This window comes from Linepithema humile, chromosome 4 (genome assembly GCF_040581485.1).
Source record: "Linepithema humile isolate Giens D197 chromosome 4, Lhum_UNIL_v1.0, whole genome shotgun sequence".
In the NCBI taxonomy this organism is placed as follows: Eukaryota; Metazoa; Arthropoda; class Insecta; order Hymenoptera; family Formicidae; genus Linepithema; species Linepithema humile.
In genome coordinates this window covers 24669094-24688672 of record NC_090131.1, presented here as the reverse complement: position 1 = coordinate 24688672, position 19579 = coordinate 24669094, and the positions used below count along the sequence as shown (strand labels likewise).

At 41.3% G+C, this 19579-nt stretch overlaps 3 protein-coding genes across 3 annotated transcripts in view; 2 read left to right on the top strand and 1 right to left on the bottom strand.

The window, feature by feature from the left end:
- The window catches only part of LOC105672472 (uro-adherence factor A), a 159584-nt gene that overhangs the window by 77253 nt on the left and 62752 nt on the right, over positions 1–19579 (top strand). The gene's annotated exons all lie outside the window — the stretch shown is intronic.
- LOC105672473 (erythroid differentiation-related factor 1) lies at positions 10667–16398 on the bottom strand. The gene is made up of 9 exons (XM_012367428.2): positions 16217–16398; positions 14930–15968; positions 14403–14828; positions 13544–14329; positions 13289–13468; positions 12834–13207; positions 12390–12708; positions 12000–12300; positions 10667–11910 (listed from the first exon to the last, which is right to left on the bottom strand). The coding sequence occupies exons 1-9, from the start codon at positions 16256–16258 to the stop codon at positions 11769–11771; spliced, it is 3609 nt and encodes a 1202-aa protein (XP_012222851.1). The 5' UTR covers positions 16259–16398; the 3' UTR covers positions 10667–11768.
- On the top strand, positions 17261–19363 carry Arr1 (arrestin 1). Its single transcript, XM_012367434.2, has 2 exons — positions 17261–17625; positions 17878–19363. The coding sequence occupies exons 1-2, from the start codon at positions 17318–17320 to the stop codon at positions 18707–18709; spliced, it is 1140 nt and encodes a 379-aa protein (XP_012222857.2). The 5' UTR covers positions 17261–17317; the 3' UTR covers positions 18710–19363.

The following is a 19579-nucleotide window of genomic DNA, read 5'->3' as shown; positions in this document are numbered from 1 at the left end:
CGATGTTAAACTCTCGGCGCAGCAGGTGAGGCTCAGGCAGGAATACGCGCAGCTGTTTTCCTCGTCGCGAACGCATGCGAACGTCGACATGTCAGATGCCGTTTCCTAAAATCCCGTTTATATAATCTACTTATGACTGGCGCAACGTATCGGGCCCAATGCAAATCCATTTAATCGTAACTCTTGCGGAATAATTCGGTTATCCTAGATCTCTCGCAACGTTGTGCGTACGTACGTACCAGCCGGCAACCGCAATCGTAAGAGGGAGCGAGAGAAAGAGAGAGAGAGAGAGAGAGCGGCTGACCAATTCGCTATGTTTCCCCTTTACGATCGTTCTCGTTCTCTCGTTTTGGCAAAACGGGCCGAACCGTGCTTCGCAGCTCCAGTTATAGTTGCATTTGCAATTGCACTTCCTCATCTCCGTATATTCTATTGTTTATTAAATACGCGAGCGCGCGCACGATCCGATTTTCAACTGGCAGCATCGAATGTAATCGTGATAGCGACGAAGCTCCGTGCTACCTTTTGCCTCAAGTTCGAGCTTCGCCGAACTACGTGAAATTAATTCCGTCATTTTGTACGCTATTTGCGAAACGCCGAAAATCACGGATGCGTTCAATGGGTATTGTCGCGAAAACCAGTGTAACATCTATGAGAAATAGGTTTTTAGACGTATTAAACGCACTGTAAAATAGTTTTTTTTTTTTTAATATTAAATTACGTCGCTATTTGGCTACATTTCCTTTAGAGATGTGACGCATTATTTTGTGAAATTAACTTTCTACTTAGCATAAGGAGATTATCATATTTTCTATCAATCGAACGCAACTCTTTTTGCAGCTTTTATTCTGCAAATTTAAACGCGAAATAATGCTATCAAATCCGCGCGCATTTGTATAATGGACTCCAAGAATTTAATTTGTTTCAAATTTAAAAGCAGGATTATATATTATTTCAAAAATATTTTTTTCAAATTTTATATAAAATATGTTCAAATATCGAGATATCAGGTGTTCATTTCTGTTCTCCGAAGATTGATGCAAAAAATTTCGCACAAGTTTTCGCGAAAGTTCCGTTCTTTTTCGGGGTGCACCAAAAGTCAGAACGATGTCAGCTCGCCGTGGCGTCATCGCGTGACGCGAATGCTCCTGGGGAAAGTTTTCTCGCGGCAATTATTTCTCGTTTAGCGGCGGAGGCCGTATATCAGATCGACTCGCCACGGTCGGCCGAGTCACGTATCGCGCGCGGCAATATCGCCGGGATCCTTATTCTTTCTTATTACTTAATATCCTCGGTAACGAGGACAAATGCGGTGCCTCGCGCTCCGGCTGGGCTAATTGGCCCCAGTACACTCCGTCCATGTTTCTTCTTCCTCCGCCGTCATCAATCTGTACCGCGCATTGGCGCGATGCCGCAGGACGAATGTGCCTCGATCGAGGAGCGGGCGAACGTCGGATCCTTTCTGTAGATTTTGTGCTGCGGAGAGTGAAATATATGGCAAAACCGCCAATTGATGTTCGCCGGTCGAGAATTGGTTGAATCACCGATTCGTTTTTCTAATAGAGATTAAAAACTTAATTACGAAACTTGGATAAATAAAGGGAAAATCATTGAGATTGTGTAAAACAAACAAAATAACAACTGCTTTGAGTGATGATCTAATTGATTAATTAGATTGTGCATTATAAATTACGTAAAAATACTTTTATCTTTATTGTAAAATCAAAATAATAAGCTTTTCGTATAGAAATTTTAATATAGAAATCAATTTAGATAAAAACGTTCTCCATTTTCACTCGTAGTCGCGCAGTTTATTGCGCTTTTCCGCGCCGGGCGAAAACGCGCCATGTGTGTATTTTGATGGCCCAGTACCCGACAAGAGAGGGACCGAGGTCCACGACAGAGAATCGAACTTTATTAGCCGCGTCGATCGCAACGCGGCACGCATGTTACGCGTGCGTTGAACGAATTAAAATGCAATTTCGTGTCGCCGCGGGGCGCTAATAGCTGCCGTGCGTATACTGCGTCAAACATTCGGTCGGATCAATCCGGTTTACGATCTAATTTATATCGGCAAGAAATTTGCGACACAACGCGGTTAAATCAAGGGCGACGACTCGTGCGCGATCTGCTGAAATACATCACGCGCTAGACGAACGCGTTGGATTGGGAAAAAAGTAAATACAAAAATTGCTAAAAGTTAAAATCGGGAGCTGTGGAGGTCAGAAAGCATATAATTAATATCCTTACAAGGAATAATTAATTCTACATTAACAAACGGATATCGATTATTCCAAATCTGTTTTAGATTTCTGCGTTCGAAACACTGCGCGAAATTCTTGATTAAAATTTAGGAATTTTTAATTTAATTAGAGCGGGCGCAATTCTGGCGCACGGTTAGACGAAAATTTCCTCCGGTCGGACTGCTTCGGAAACGGAACGAATAGCTTAATTCTGACATCGCGCAAGGAGCGAGCGAATTCGTAAGGGAATGAAGACGGCGTTAGTCAGACGATAAGGGAAGAAAAGAGCAGTCAGGCGGACGAGCCGAGTAAATCTGCGAGATCTAAATCTATAAGCTAATTTCTGCTACACAGAGAAAAACAGAACTTATTACGCCACACAAGATTTTCTTCTATTATTTTTCTTCATTTTGCTTTACAAAGAATTGTGTATTTAATTTATCCTTATAATATAAATTATATTATATTTATGTCGTCACATATTTTATCTAAATTATACACATTATATTATCTGTGGACAAAAATAAGCGTAAAATTTTCAAAATTTTTCAATGCTTTCGATATTATCAATATTTTCAATTGAGAAAATACAGTAATCAGCATTCAGAAATATTAGACAGAGAATATCTTTCTATAATTTCTAGTACTTTCTAGCTTGTCAATATCTGTTTCTATCAGTATTCTGCCGTATGTAGAACACACTGGAAGCCACTGGTGCGTTTGGGAAGCTTCGAAAATTGAATCATAAATTGAAGTTCATTTGTTTCGCCGACGGAAACGAGTACTGCATCGGTAATGTAATGGCGGGTGAAAAGGATGATAAAGAGTTGCAGACCGGATTCGTCGGGAATGAATTGAATTGAATTTCGTCCGCTCTTAGCCGCGCTATGCGGCTTTGCAACGCGAGGATATCTTTCGCGATAGTGTGAAGATTTTATATCCTCCTCCGCGAATGTGTGTTACAATAAAGCTGTTGCATTGGTAGAAAAAAAAACATGTAAAATAATTCATGAATGTAATTACTAAATGTACGGATCAGTCTTCCGCCATCAATCTCACAGTTGCAGAATGTTATTTATTTTTCGTAAATAATTCACACAGTTAAACATTGGAGAGATGCGCGGAAGTCTTTTTTTTTTAAACCGACTGTATTGCTGAACATTTTTTAAAAAAACTTTTCATCATCTCGACATTTTTAACGTCCTGCCGTCAATCTACCAACTGAAGCGTTAATTAGCACCATCTATTCTCCGCGCGAGATCGAAATCCCTCGTGCACGAAATCTGCGCGTCGCGTGTCAAACATCGGGAGCGCCGATGAGCGACTGAAATTTATCACGGGATATTTATCGAACCGGAAACGTATCCCGGGGAAAATGTTCGCGGAAGACAGCCAGTTACGCGGATACTGATAAACGGCTTGACAATGCGAACGGCCGAACTAAAACATGGAAAGCGCGAGACGGGGTGAGACAGCGAGGGAGTGGAAAAACAGGGAACGCTGTGCGCGCCGGTGGCGCCGAGTTATTAATTAATTCATTTGAATTTCACGTCGGCCAGGCGCCATGGGCTGAAATTAGAATTTGTTACCGCGGGGGGGCAAGTGCCCGGGCACTTCGACAATGCCCGTGTCGTGGAATGTGGCCCTGTTTTGCGCGGGTGCATCGCGTGCATCGCAACGCGAGGCATTATTAATTAGCGCGGTCGCGCTCCCGAACCGCCGCGGGCCATCGCATTGTTCCGTGCGAAATTGTCAGCTGAACGTTCAACACGTCGAAGTCTCGAGGATCAGGCCCGAGTCGGCGTTTACATAGTTTGAGAATGAGATTGGCGATCTGTGATATTGGCGACGTATATTTCGTGTCGCTTCGACAAGTCACAAGTGACGAAACGCGCGGGAGGAAAAGAGATGCGCGTTTGAAAGTTTCAGATTACAAGCGCATTTAATTACGTCACTCTGGTGTCTGATATTCCCACCGGTATAGCGGTCTGATTGCAAAAGCCTTATTGTTTATTCAATGCGAATGCCCGATGCGAAATAGACGGCCACATTTAGCGATAAATACGTAATAAGAATTGGACTCGGCGAGACTGCGCTTTTCCTCAGAAAGCAAAAACTCTGCGAGAATATAGCCGTTTCAACAATCACCCGACAGATGAAGTCGCTTGAGCCACGTAATCGCCATTTTGAAGCTTCCAGGTCAGGAAACTTTTGCCTTATCAAAAATAATGAGGACTCTTAGGGAATTCAACATTTTTTTCAGAAAATTTCGCTTTACGACGTGAATGCGCCGGCTATAGTCGAATATCGCTAATGCGTCGTCTACAAAAAGTGCACGGGTTGCGTAGTAACCTGTTGTTTTCCCCCTTGAATCGTTGATCCCTCTCAGTTACTCTGAGCCACGTTTCGCGCAGTAGTATATCGACACAGTAAAATGTATACAAAGTTTTACGATCGTAGATACGGTATAAGAATTTATTCGAGAAGGGCAAAACGGGCAACTCTCTATTCATGTATACAAAATATCTTTGTTGACTGCTGTGTTACATCAAGAAGATATATAATAAAATGAAGTAAAAATATATATTGGAGCGATAAAATATTTTTCTTCGTTCGTTTTAATATAAAAAATCCGATTGAATTATTTTAATAAATTTGTATTTTAATAAAATTGTATTGATAAACTACAATTTCTTCGCATAAGAGATACGAAAAGCGGAAAAAACGCGCTACTCGCGATATTTATTTCTACGCAGAATACAATGGGCTTCGTATCGTCCTTTTACTTAATATCTCGCAGAGCGCGATTTTCACAAGTGTTATTCGTCATTGTCACGTCTGAGAAACGGAGCCGGTGTAGAAGAACTTATCGTCCCGTCTGTCGGAGTACGCAGTGGGTAAATCTTCGTAAAACGCGCGCGCGGGGGACGAGCCCGGAAAATTTCGCGCTCTGTTTGACGTACGTCGTATAAATCAAAAAGCATTTCCACCGGACGGATAAATACGTCTGTGTTTTTTTTTTCACAATGCACGCGATTTTACTGCATTTGGCGAACGTATCGTCGGTTACTTGTTGCACCACCGTTCACCTCTCATACTTTCGCGACACATTTCAACTCGATTTTCAGCGAATATAAATCTTAGACTGAAACAATTGTTTCTTCAATTAAAATTATTAAGAATTGAATAACATTTGACACAATGTTTTAAGAGTCTAATGTTCAGTTGAACAGAATTTTCACTCGAGACACATAAGTATCAAAATATTTAATATCAAAACTTAAAACAAATGCCACATTCGATTAAAGTGTGATAGAGGGGAAGTTATTTTGTTCTTCGACGAGCAAATATTTCCCGGTTCGCCAAATACAGCCATAACCGTAAAACCTGCATAAATTTACCTTCCGCGAGATTAGGTCGTTTGCGGGACTCTCTCGATGTCGAAATTACAAAGATTAGACGACGCGGATATTCACGAGAATTCAGCGTGGCGCGCGTCATCCCCCCCCCCCTCTATCGCGAAACGAGGCCGTTTTTAAACCGGGCACGTACTGTCTGTTTATTCAAATTTCCAACACGCGTATATGAAACTTTCGCCTCGCCTCTTCCCTCTCCCGGCCGCTCGTCTTTCGCCTTGCCAGGTTCGCGCGACTCGCCGTGCAGGAGTTCACCAGCCAATATTTCACGGGTGCAACGATGGGTGGTTGGCTGGATGCAGTACCCGCCTCCCTTCTCCCTCCGGAATTGCAAGGAGATTGTCGGCCGTGTCGCGCCAAGTCGACGTAACCGCACGTGTTCGCGGGGCGAACGTGCCATTTAAAATCCGCATTACAGGCACGTTACAGCACCACGGCCGCCTTGCTCGCGCGTTTGTCTTCGCCAGCCGGCCGTAATAGAATAATCCCGACTGGTCGTGGCTATAACTCATCCCCGATACCACTCCGATAACCTTCCAAACTTTGCGGCGGACGGACGATACGTGCGGAATATCGTCGGCGGTGTTACATTTGTATCCCGCGGCGAGATGGAGACGGTTATTTGCGAGTAAGACGCAGGTGGGGCTCGGATTAGAATCCCCGCGGCGATGCCTGATTGATTATTTAACGTTTGATTATTCTTTGATTTATAGAACAATACTGTTTTATCGATAGAAGTGTTAGAGAATGAATACAGAGTGCGAGTTAAATATACATGTACGACATACTTTGGATTCGTAAAAAATGAGCTGTTCAAGAAATATTTCATTCAATTCTAAACATAAACATAACTCTAACAATTATTTCGCACTTTTGTATAGCCGTATTAAAAAAACGATTCACACATTACGCAACAATACGACAAGTATAATATTAAAATTTTCTCACTCTCAAATAGCCAAATATTAACAATGTTGGCAAATTGACAGCAAATTTCATTAAGTTTGCTGTAAATCTATCAATATTGCTAACATCTTGCCGGGCCGTTTCACAAATACATTGATTAATGTATTTATAGATTACACCCAAGTTTCACTATTATTCACGTACATACACGATGTCCAAAAACATTCATCGCAAATGCGAGACCGTAACGAGAGATATCATCGTGTCTCGCGCCCTAAATCACGCGTCCAGCAAATGAGTGCATTCTAACCGATAAATTTAATATATCAGCGACAACGGGCCGGTCGCAACTGCTTTGAGAAATCGATCTATGTCGATTTGATCTGATGATGGAACTATTGATGGTGGAACCACGTGTTTCGTGTAGGTCAATAACCTATAGAGCGATGACCTATCCTCGTTACTAGTAATTAGTTGACCGGCTGATCGTAATACCGTAATAATTACGTTACATTATGCAGCGCGCGCGACACGTACGCACGCATCAGTTATAAACGGTGCACTCGCGCCGGAGTTTTAAAACATTATAACTCCGGGCAAAATTGACGTAGCGACATGCGACAAACACGTATCTTATCTTCTTCACATTCCGCAAATGTTTATGTGCAGTACATATGTTCTTATCATGACACTCGTGTATACTCGTGTATACATAATGTTTAAAATCGTCAAAATACTAAAATACTTAAAAATACAAAAAAAAAAAAAACAATTGTTTCTCTGAGGAAAAATTTTTTTCTACTCTGTGTTGCGTCAAATAAAATTTGATTATCTATTTAAATGTTTATGAAAAACTTTCTCAATCGCTATAAAATGCGTGAAAAGTTTTTGTACATATTTCAATGTCGAAATAAGATTTATTACTCGTAGTTCTAACATTATCTCCGCGGCTGCCTTAAAATCTCTTTATCTCTCCGGCGCCAGCATGAAACTCTTGCATCGCCTTACCGGCGATCTACAAAAAACTCTGTCGAATCCCATATTTCACGGTCTTCCGAGCATCGAATCTCGCATCAGAGACGAGAAGACGACCGTCGGAAGTGCCTTGCTACCGAGGAGAATCGCCGTAAATGCAATCGCGCGCGAGAGCGGTCGCGTGCCGACCGCGCCGACCTGGAACGCTAGGCTCGCCGAAAATATTTTCCCTTAGAAAAACCAATCGCGCGGAAAGGAACCGATAGTCGCGGAGCCGAAGGTCGAAGGGCAACGGCGGAATGGATGGCGGAATGGGCAAAGGCGACGATGAAAGGGCCGAGGAATGCGCCGACGGCACACAGACGAGACACCGCTGCCGAAGAGTCTAATTGATATGAGCAGATAAGACGCTGACGACCGCGTCGGATAAGGACAAGCCGTGAATTCGAGATTCCACGCGAAATTCCACTCGTCGGCGAAACCTTTCTGCTCCTCCCTTTGCTATTTCTTCGGGTGCGTTCATTCAGCGAAAATATTTAAGAACTCAATGGGATGAACTAGAGTTAATTTAACGATGATACAAAGCGAGCGTTTATGTGGGAAAACGGTATATTTTCATTAAAAGTCGCAAATGATACGATTAAAAGTGTGTACAAATGGTATTTACAGAATTTCAATCGAAGCATAAAGAATTTGATTCCACCATCCGGTTTGTTCTCTATAAATTTGATACATTTAAGTTCGCGAAGACGTTTATATACTTCAATGTGATTTTAATGAAACATTTATATAACACAAATAAATGCAAAACCATGGAATTTCGAAATTGATGGGCCTCATCGCGGTTTAAAATTAAAACGGGTCAGACAGAGTTAAATGCTGAGCGCTTCTTGTGCAGCCTCATCTATTTTGCACCACGTCCACCATTTTCCCCGAAAGCGTGCAGAAGATAAGGTACAAGGCCATAAATTGCGTGCGTTCAATCCAGAAAGGGTAGCGTGGCTAAGCGTGCGAGAGTGGGCTGGAGGGAAGGACAGGGTCGGCATTTCGCAGCGAATTTCTTCGCGGATTAATATTTGCGGCGGCGGCTGCGGGCGACGGCTTCCTGCAAGGTGAAAAGGAGGAGGGACATCCCTTCGCCAGGTCCAGAAGATGGAGCAAATAACGAGCGCGACGTCGAGGACAAATGGGGAGGATCCATCCCCGGACTTACCCGGGTAACGCACGACACCACCACCTTGGATTTCTAAGGAGAAAAAAAAGGGGGGGAATTTTTTCCCGAAACTGCGACTTCATCCGTGGATTCAACCAGGATTTCCCGAAATAATGTTTCGGGGAAGGTCTGCGCGAAATAACACGGGAAGGCATTAGCGATAAAAATGCCATTTCATCAAGAGACACAGAGTTCAATTCTCTTCGATATTTTTCCGCAAATTCAGGAGTCTTTATTAGGAAAGTATGATTTTGCGATGACATCGTGTCGATCCGATGGTCGAACGGACTGCTCCGTAAACCAGTGTGTATTTTAATAAATCGCGATATCCGAACTTTCCACTGTGCACATTTCCGCGACACCTGTCACCCCCGTCAAGTAGATTCCATTAAAAGTGGTGGATTTAGGTGGGTCGCGTCTTCGCCTGGCAGATATTTAACCGCAACGTTGCGCAACGTCAATACCGAAATCGCAATGTCGCGATCTCGATGATATTTCGAAAGAGAGAGAGAGAGAGAGAATGAGACAGAGATTGCTTGGAAGGGTCAGCGGCGAATTCAGAGCTCGTATTACTGGTTGCACCGAAGCGGGAGAAACATTTAAGTCCCACTGGCCGAGACGTATTGAAATTTCGAGAAGAGGGATAGAATAATTTATATTTAGAGTATCTTCTGCGCAAAATAATTTTTACGATTATTTAATTATTATTTTAGGAGAGTAAAAAAAGTTATTTCTAAATTTTACCATATATTTTATAGAAGCATCAACTAGGAATTACCAGTTTTAAAGAACGAATAATTATAAATCTGCGGAAGGATTTAGGACCCTTTTTAGTAGTTCTCTTAATAGTCAGAGTTCCGAGGGACCGTTTAAACCACCGCTATCAGTGAATCTGCGAAAGGTCAAACCACAGACGACGGCGGAGTACGAAATCAGGATCGGGCGGGAAATGAAAACAGGAAGGAGACAACGAATCGGCCGATTCTCTTCCGTCTGCTCCTTTTGTTTTGTCTTTGACATACGCTCTGCCGGTGCGTCCTCCCTCTTCTCTTCCGGGGGAGGTCGAATCCATTCGAGCGTGAGGGATGCGACTGACAGCTGGAATTGTTATATCTCGGCGGGCCGGACGGACGCCCCGCTCGTAGTTCATCGATCTTCGACCGGTCGACGTCGCCGCTGCCACCGCCGCCATCGACGCGATGGATTGGTTCGTGCCTTCGTTAAAATTAATCAGGCGAAGCGCCGGTGCGATTGCCTTTTGTCTATCGTCCGCAACAATTCGCAGTATATTATCCGAATATGCATACCGCGCGCACGTCGTCGGATGTCCTGGCAGAAATCTACTTAGACTCGCGGCCGATCGATTCCGGCCGGAAAAGAAGATGAAACGGAATTGTGAATTTAATCCCCCGCTATTGTAAAATTTGCCATTATAAAATCATACAGTTTAATTCATTGAATTAAGATCCAATCGCGATAAAACGAAAGTGATGTAGAATTGCATTTTTTAGCGTTTTGATAAAATTAGCATAATGCTTTATTTCTTAATCAGTAATGAATATTGAATCTGAATGAATTTAATTCATATTGAACATTGTCGCACACAAAATCTAATTTGTGCTACAATTTGAAAATTTTTTATTCAACTCTTGTTTGCAATTTCTGACATCTTACTTGTTGCACACTCGATTGTTCCAGCAATGTTACATTGCGTTTATGCATACATTTTACAAATATGACAATAATTAGATGAAAACATGTATTCAATTACACAAAAATTTATGAAAAATATATTGCTACAGTTCATAGATTACGCATTGCCCGTCATCCGCATAGATGAAACGTTAGTTTCCATTACTACGCGAAAATGCTCAACTCTGATAAAAATATTATAGAAAAAGCATAGACACATGTTTTATGTGGGATATTCCGTTTATTTATTTTTTTTTTTTTTTCAGAGATCTCTCCGTTTCTGATATCTGATAAAAAAAGATTAGCTCAGAGCAAGTTTCTCGTTGACGTGAAACATTTCTGATATACGCGCAATCAAGTTCGCAGCCGTGATTTAGCAGAACTCGGTTTCCTTTAATCTTCAACTTCGACCGGCCTCTCGGCCACGCAACAACGGTTCATCTCGGATTCTCTAATAAATGAGTTTTTTATCGAGTTTCCGCCCGACCGAGCCGGGCGCACCTCGCTTGCTTGCTCGTGTATATCAGAAACTTATATAAGCCACACAACGGCCGGGTGGAGACTCATTCAAACTCTCATACCGCCATCCGTCTTTCCGAAGACACGGAGACGCCTGTAAGAACACGTACGAAACCCCGACCTTGGCGATAAACTTAGGCTTTAACTTTGCCCTCCAATCTTGCCTTTATTTTAATTAAAATGTCATGCCGACATCCAACCCTGTCGTCAGATAAGTTCCCTCACCGAAAATCGAGCACTATTAAATCCTGATAAGGACTGTCGAGGAAGAACCTAATTAATTCATTGAGAATTCGGCTTCTGAAATATTATCCATCTTGAAACGCGTATGAAACAACGTAATATCTACTTAGGGAAGTAACTCGTTACATCTGAAATAAATTTCCGCATTCTTTATTCTTAGTTTAAAAATATATATTTTATATTTACACACGTTAGAATAAAAAAGCTGCACTGACGAATTAGAGTTCTTGTTCTATATATTTGCACTGTTAGATCGGTAATACAAACACCAGCACTTTCTCTTTTATACATACTGCATAGTTACGAAAAATTCAACATTAATATCATTCATCAATATCCACACTCACACACACTCTCTCACACACACACACAGTTTATATATACAGTGGCGTGTAAAAGTTTCCAGTGACATTTTGTACGCCACTGCATATATATATATATATATATATATATATATATAAAATATATTATATATATATAAAATATATTATATATATGCATAAACTGTATGTATGTATGTATAAATTTTATATATATATATAAAATTTATTTACACGTCGATTAAGATTCCACTTGCTTCAACGTACAGTCCAATTCTTGTAAAAGCTCCGTTACGTGTTTTATTAAGGTAGATCCAGACATCGTATCCGGTCGCAACGTTCGTACATAACACTGTTTGTATAGATTAGCGAGTGTCTCGTGTCTGAAATTTTATCGAAGATTACATGTTAAATTATGCCATAATTTAATATTTACTTAATTTAATAATAGACGAATGTAAGAATAACGTACTCTTTTTTATTGTGGCTGGGACTTTTACTGAGAAACAGTTTAGTCACTGATCGCAGAAGAAACTGCAGTCTCTGTTCAAGCAAAATAACGAGATTCTCCTCATCGTCCATCAACTTTTGTTCCTCAGCCGCTTTCTCGCGTTCTGCGCTGTCATTTTCTATTTTATTATCAGCTATCTCCTTCAGCTTTTGTTTCACTGCATTATTTCGCTCGCACAATATTTCCATAATAGGTATACATTGTAAAATTAAATCCAAGCCGTTCTGGTACGCTTTCAGTTTGCTGTTGAAAGTTGTGCCATCTGAAAAGTCAAACGTGAAGTCTTGTTATGTCGAGAAAAAAAAATCGAACGATGAAAGAATAATAGTCTGCCAGAGAAGGTAAACATACTACGTGCTTGGTATTCCGCCAGAGCGACTCTTTCCATTTGTACCGTCAAATATTCGCTACTCTGTTCTAACGAGAGTAACAACTTCGCCGCCTTGTCGTAATATAATTTGCACAACTGCAAACTCGTTTTTTTCTTGCCACTATCGGCGTCCGATTCGAACTCTCGATAGACGCGATGATATAATGAAGCTAATCGATGCTGAATAATCGCAGCGCGGAATTGATAAACCGGCTGCCGTGGTCCTGGCGTATCCACGTCGCAATGCTTGAGTGCCTTCTGAAGAATATCGACCACTTCTCTCTCCAATTCCACCTCAGTCTGCAATGAAAATAATTCATCAGTACATCTGTTTATTAATTTATTATTTAATTATTATTATTCAGTTATTATTCAGTTCGCGAAAGATTTATCAATTTATTCATATATTCGGCAAGTGATTATACTTTATATCCGGCTGTGGGATAATCTTGCAATAACGTAGCCATCGTGTACAACGTTGTCGACAGGTCCCACGTCACGGTATCCCATATCGACGGATTCGTTTTCCTACTGCCTAGAACTTGCACAGCCTTCTGATAGCTCGCGAGTGCCTTATTGTAAAAGTGACGCTCCTGCGTATTTTGCTTGCCGTGCATATGCGCGCAGAGCCGCATGAGTCGGCCGGTATTAGAATGCAAAAGAGCGAGATTCGCTTCGTCATGGACGGTTTCGAAGGCTTTAACGCCGGACTCCAAGTGAGTCAAGGAACATGTTAGAAGTGCCGTTACGTCCGCGGAATTTAATGATTCCTCAGTCTGATTTTCTTGCTGGTATCGAGCTGTAAGAAGTTAGTTTTTCGATTAGTGTGCGATATGTATTCGCGCCACTTTTCGCTGTCAAATGCGCAATAATTACATACATCCCGCTTGGTTCATGTAAAGAACACCCAATTCGTTATGAATGTTTCCTAATCGCCTTAGCAAATTATTTCTGTCCATATCTATCGGTTCTAGCGACAATGCTTTTTCGTAACATTTGTAAGAGGAGACCAGAGTAGATTCTAGACTTTCCAATCCCTTCGGTAGTAACTCGGCACCGTCTGCAACAAAATACACATCGTTAACGATCGTTAATGCTACTTACATCGTAAAGTTTTGCGTATTTTGATATTTACTCATATCCAAGTCTTCCATACTGAATAACTCCTCGACTATTTTCTCCTCCGTTTCGTTCTTCGTCTCGTAATCTTTCTTATGTTTCTCCACGTTGCACCAATCCTGCACGGTCATAAAACAACAATCTCCTGCGCGACCTAACAGATAACTGATCGATTTGTCATTCCTTACGCCACAGAAAATTTCCAGTATCTTTTGGCAGTACAATACTGCCAGCATGTATCGCAAAGAGGCGCCGTAATTCTTATTCACATATTCTTTCTCGGCGAGTACGGCAAATATCAACGAAGCCTTCTCGTATAACAGCGTTTTCAAGTGAGCGCGCCAGCAAATATTATCGCTCTTTTTCGGCGCCTGCCACGTGGGTAGTGTCTCCACCTTAGGTTTGCACAATAAAGCGTTTTCGCTCGCTATTTCCTTCGTAATGTTCTTCTCGTTCTTCTTCTTCTTTTGCTTATTTTTCTTCTTGTGTATGGGACTATAATTCTCTGATTCTTCTTCCGGCATATCGTCCTGGCTTTGCTGATTTAATGGGGCGTAAGGCATGGGAATCGCTTGAAAAGGTTTCGCCACATTCGGATGCATCTCTTCATACTTGCGTTTTTCCTTCTCAAGTTCCTCCGCTTTCTTTTGCTCCTCGTCGCTGTTGTCCTCGGTTGGAAAATACCGAAGGCACTCGAGTCCATAAGTAACGTGCTCCAATCCGGATAAACATCTCTCTTCTATCGTGCCAGAGATCGGTGGCGCCTTATATTTTGGTTGCTCGCGTTCTGTTTGTTCCTTCACTACAAAGACAATTGACTCTTAGCTTTTACGAGAATTTTAAGAGAATAGAATCTAGGTCAAAGACTTACTTACTGTTGGCTAGGGTCAAAGATTTAATCGCCGCGCAAGTCTCCTCTTCCTCCTTCTGTTCTTCCTCTTCCTTTTCGTTCTCTTGATTCGTGCTATATTCACTATGGGTGTCTTCCTCGTCGCTTTGATCCGATAAGCCTGGACTAGCTGGATCTGTGTCCGACGGTATATACAAATCCGAGAGCATGAAATGCGCGGATGTAACAATCTGCGGATACTTCTCTCTGGCCAGTAATTCAACACAATTTTTCAGCAACATTCTAATTGTACTCTGATAACGATGATAGTCAGGAGAGTACTTCATGTTGCGAGCTACTCTGTACAATAACATTGCAACAGGCACGGTAAAGGGGTTCTGTCCTTTCTCTTCCGAAACGTCACTGCACAATGATGTTAAATCATACAGCTTTACAACGTCGTCATCCTTACCTAAAAAAATATTTCATATATAAATCAAATCTTGTGTATTTAAAATAGTAAAAAGATAGTTTGAATTTTTCATATATTTAGGAAGCAAGGTTAATATTTACCTTTAAATAACCAATAAGTATGTCCAGCCTTCGTCGCGTTATTCTTTAGGAAACTCAATATATTCTGAGCGACGTCTCTGATCACTTTAGGGCTAAACTTTGAGTCATCCATATTTGGCAGATCTTCCGTCTTTATCAGTTCATATTTTTGCACGATACCATCCAAATGATAGCACATCACCACTTCCGGAACGTTACACATTAAATTATCTAACCAATAGTCTATCCCTGTTAAAACATTGATAGGCTTGGACATGTCTCTTAGACGTAAGCTTATACATGGATGGGTCTGACCGCCGAATATCGGCATGTCTGTTCCAATAAGCATCTGTATGTTCTCGAATGTCCATACAACATTTCTCGCAAAATTATGATTATAGTTTGGATCAGGTACTTTCTCTTCTTGTGTTGGCTCAGGTAAACAGGGTTCTAACGTTTTCACAGGTAATTGAGGTTTCTCATTTTGTTTGTTAGTATCCGCCAGTACTATAGAATGATACAGAAACTTAGAGACTAGATTTCTTTGCTGTAAACTATTTCTACTGTATGCTTTATGAAAGAGACGTTTTTCCTTGTCGCCAAGATTTTGAAAAATATGTTCATAGAAAAACTTCTTCAGCCATTCCCAGTCACTTTCAGCTTGCCTCAGCAGATACTTGTGTATATCAAAGTCATCTAGCAGCAATGTGTTTTCAATACGATGTACCATCATCGAGATCATTCCATGATTGTAAGGCAGTTTAAGTAACTTTTTTATGTTTTCTGCATCTGATACCACGTCCACTTCACCAACACAATCGGGAAACATGTGCGCCATGCGAAAACTGGAGAATCCTGTACTCTGAGACCAGACATTCTGCAAACCGTAACTCTCCGCGGAACTGCTCAGCCAGTTGCTAGGTGGAAGATTCAAGTCTGTGTTGCATTGGAGCTGAGCGTATGTTGCTGGCGTTTGAACTGCAGAATATTTCACCACTGCTGTAGATTTCACAGGCTTTTTTGGCGAGTCTGGCGGTACAGCTAAAGCCATTGATTTCATCTACAATATAAAAATTGGGCAATTCTTAAAAATATCCTTACATAGTTTATTATAAATGAATTTATTTTGCATGCAAATTAAAAAAGAAAACACGACATTATGAAAAAACAATTATATTATACAGGTCACGCCTTTATAAACGTGATTACAATGACGATACAAAAAACGTTTTCTGCTGGTCATAATATTTATAATGAAGCAATATTTGAAACATATCGATGTATTGACAATTTTGACAGCAAACTCACCGCGTTAAAACTGACATCTGAGTGATCTGAATCCTTCGACATTTTTGTCCATCGAGCAGTACTCTCACGTGTCTCACTTTGCAAAATAATCGCTCCAAAAACTTCTAGGACTGAGATAGTGTATTATTCCTGCAATATAAATAACACACTACTGCACACTACTGCTTATGTTATTGTGATGTCGCTGTTGTCGTTGCTTGTCGTTGTTACCTATCGCTACACTGTCAGTTTCCTACATTATCAGGTCGAAATAACACAAATTTTGTAGGCTATCGATTGAACAATACACAATTGATTATTTTAGATTAGATCTACATTTTTCGCTTAGAAAAGATTTTATTCAAGACTGAACAATTTACAATTTAAATTATGTGATTGTAGATTTCAAAAAAATTAATACATAAAGATTTACTTCTATCGGTATTTATATATTTTTTGCAATCCTTTTAACTTGATTATTTGCTTTACTTATTTTATTTTGTAATAACTAGTTTTGTTTTATAAATAAATATCTTTCTATTATTTAAAAAAAGTGGAATTATACAACTGATCTAATATTCTACTTTTTATTTATTTTGGAAATAATATTTTTTATTTAATATGTAACTGAATAAAAGAACACTAATTTACAATAAAAAATAAATTAAAATAAACATCAATATGTTTACTGAACAGAAATGCTTGCTTAAGACATTTGGCTTGAACGACGAAACGAAGCCCAAGAAGCCCGAAGATCAATCGAGTGATAAAAGTCCCGAAGTTACGTTGGCGTAAAACATACGTAAAACATATTACGCAAGAGGACACGCTGATAAAATCATCTTGTTTGCAACACAATAGCAAAATCGCAAAATTAAATTATTCACAATCGAAAATATAAGCAATGTTTCTCGCGTCATGAATAATCTACACTGCGTAATTATCTCAGAAACGCAGAAAGCCGTTGCATGAGTGCGACCTAAACGCTAAACCATGTCGCTAAGCGTCTTAAGAAGCCCTAGAAATCGATTATGCGTCACCGTAGTCGCCTCATATATAAATACTCGACCCGTTGCCAGACGATCCAGTCGTCTGCCGAACGAGAAGAAAAAAAAATTCACTATGGTAGCAAATTTCAAAGTCTACAAAAAATGTTCGCCGAACGGCAAGCTCGCCGTTTACCTGGGCAAACGCGATTTCATCGACTATCTGTCGGGCACCGAGCCGATCGACGGGGTGGTCCTGATCAGTCAGGATTACGTAGACAGCGGCAGGAAGGTGTGGTGCCAGCTGATGTGCAGCTTCCGGTACGGCCGCGAAGAAGACGAGGTGATGGGTCTCAACTTCCAAAAAGATCTCTACTTAGCATCCGAGCAGATCTTCCCGCAGATTAAGAAGCCCGACTCCAATCCTACCAAGCTGCAAGACAGGTCAGGACGCGTCTCTTAACGATTTTTGAACCTAGAAAACATAGAACACAGGATGAGTCGTTATTTTCAACCGGGAATATTTATTATTTTTTTTTTTTTTTTAATATCAATTAATCGATAGAAATTGATTGGGAGAAAAACTCCTCGAGGCATCAAATTATAAACGGCTGAAGTAGATTTCTCATCGGTGGAGGAGGTTAACGCACATCGTAATGCAAATCAATTATAAGACCAAAAATATCTCCGGAACAGGTTGCTGAAGAAGCTGGGCTCGAACGCGATACCGTTCACCTTCGCGTTCCCGCAGTGCGCGCCGTCCAGCGTGACCCTGCAACCCGGTCCCGACGAGACCGGCGATCCCTGCGGCGTCAGCTACTACGTGAAGGTGTACTGCGGCGATACGGAGACCGACTTAACCCACAAGCGCAGCACCGTGCTGATGGGTATACGTAAGATTCAGTACGCGCCTACGAAACAGGGCCGTCAGCCGTGCACGGTGGTGCGCAAGGATTTCCTGCTGAGTCCGGGCGAGCTGGAGCTCGAGGTCACCCTCGACAAGCAGCTGTACCACCACGGCGAGACGATCGCCATCAACGTGTGCGTGCGCAACAACAGCAACAAGATGGTGAAGAAAATCAAAGCGCTGGTGCAGCAGGGCATCGACGTCGTCATCTTCCAAAACGGCCAGTTCCGCACGGTGATAGACGCGGTCGAGACGCAAGACGGCTGCCCGATCGATCCCGGCTCGAATCTGCAGAAGGTGCTCTATCTGAAGCCCAGTCTGGAGAGCAACAAGAATCGCCGCGGTATCGCGCTGGACGGTCTGATGAAGCGGGAGGAGGGCGAGCTCGCGTCCAGCACGCTGCTCACCTCGCCGGACGTGCGCGACCCCTTCGGCATCATCGTGTCCTACGCCGTCAAGGTCAAGCTGTACTTGGGTGCTCTCGGTGGCGAGCTGGAGGCCGAGCTGCCGTTCATCATGATGAAAGCCAAGCCGTCCGAGCGGGTCAAACTGGTCCCCACGGACAGCGTTATGATCGAAGACATACCGCAGGAGAAGGTCGATGAGAAAGACAGCTGCTAAATTGACATTTGAGATTCTGCGAGATCGAATCCTACACTGGGTTCTTGTTTCGGTTCGCCGCTGACTGTTTAGTCAATATGGCGAGCGTAACGAGGTTTCTAGTCAATATAAATATAAAAAAGAAAAGAATCTAAAAGTATTCTAATGTATTTTTTAGAAATAGTTGAAGCCACGGCATTGTTGAATCGACTTCTTATATGTCTCTATAAATACTTGATAATAATATAAATACAAGTAATGCGAGCAACGCTAATCGATGCAGTCAATTTCTATACATTATACATTATAAAAATATTGGATTAATTAACTCTGTCGATAATTTGTCGACAATTTTGCGAGTAGAGCGCTAGTTGATTTATATGATCGATAAATGTACTTTGCGTTATTTATTTAGGATGCTATTTATTATGGGATGCAGATCATGTATATTGATTGTTTTTATATGAAATGCAAAATTACAATAAGCTTCGCTCAAAATTGCACGCGACTAAAATCCACTAAGCCCCGCATGATTCATTATTAAATATTTACGTTGATAAAACCCCTCAAGCTGTACAAATTTAATCGCACGCTTCTTTTATTCAACCGAACATTTCGTGCAATGGTGATCATAAAATATACTTTACAAAATCAATAAAAAAGAATGTACTCTGATTTTTCGATAGGTTCGATTTTCCTCGTTTAGGTCTCAGAAAAAAAAATTCAGTTTTGTTATTCAAAGCGCATATCCCACTCTCATTTGTTAAACTCTAGTTTGACATTTCTCGACTTTATCATAGCATATGTCGAAGGGCTCGAACAAAATTACGATTTTATTATCCAAGATACACACATATTCCCGCTTTCTCACCTTTATTAATAGAACTCTTT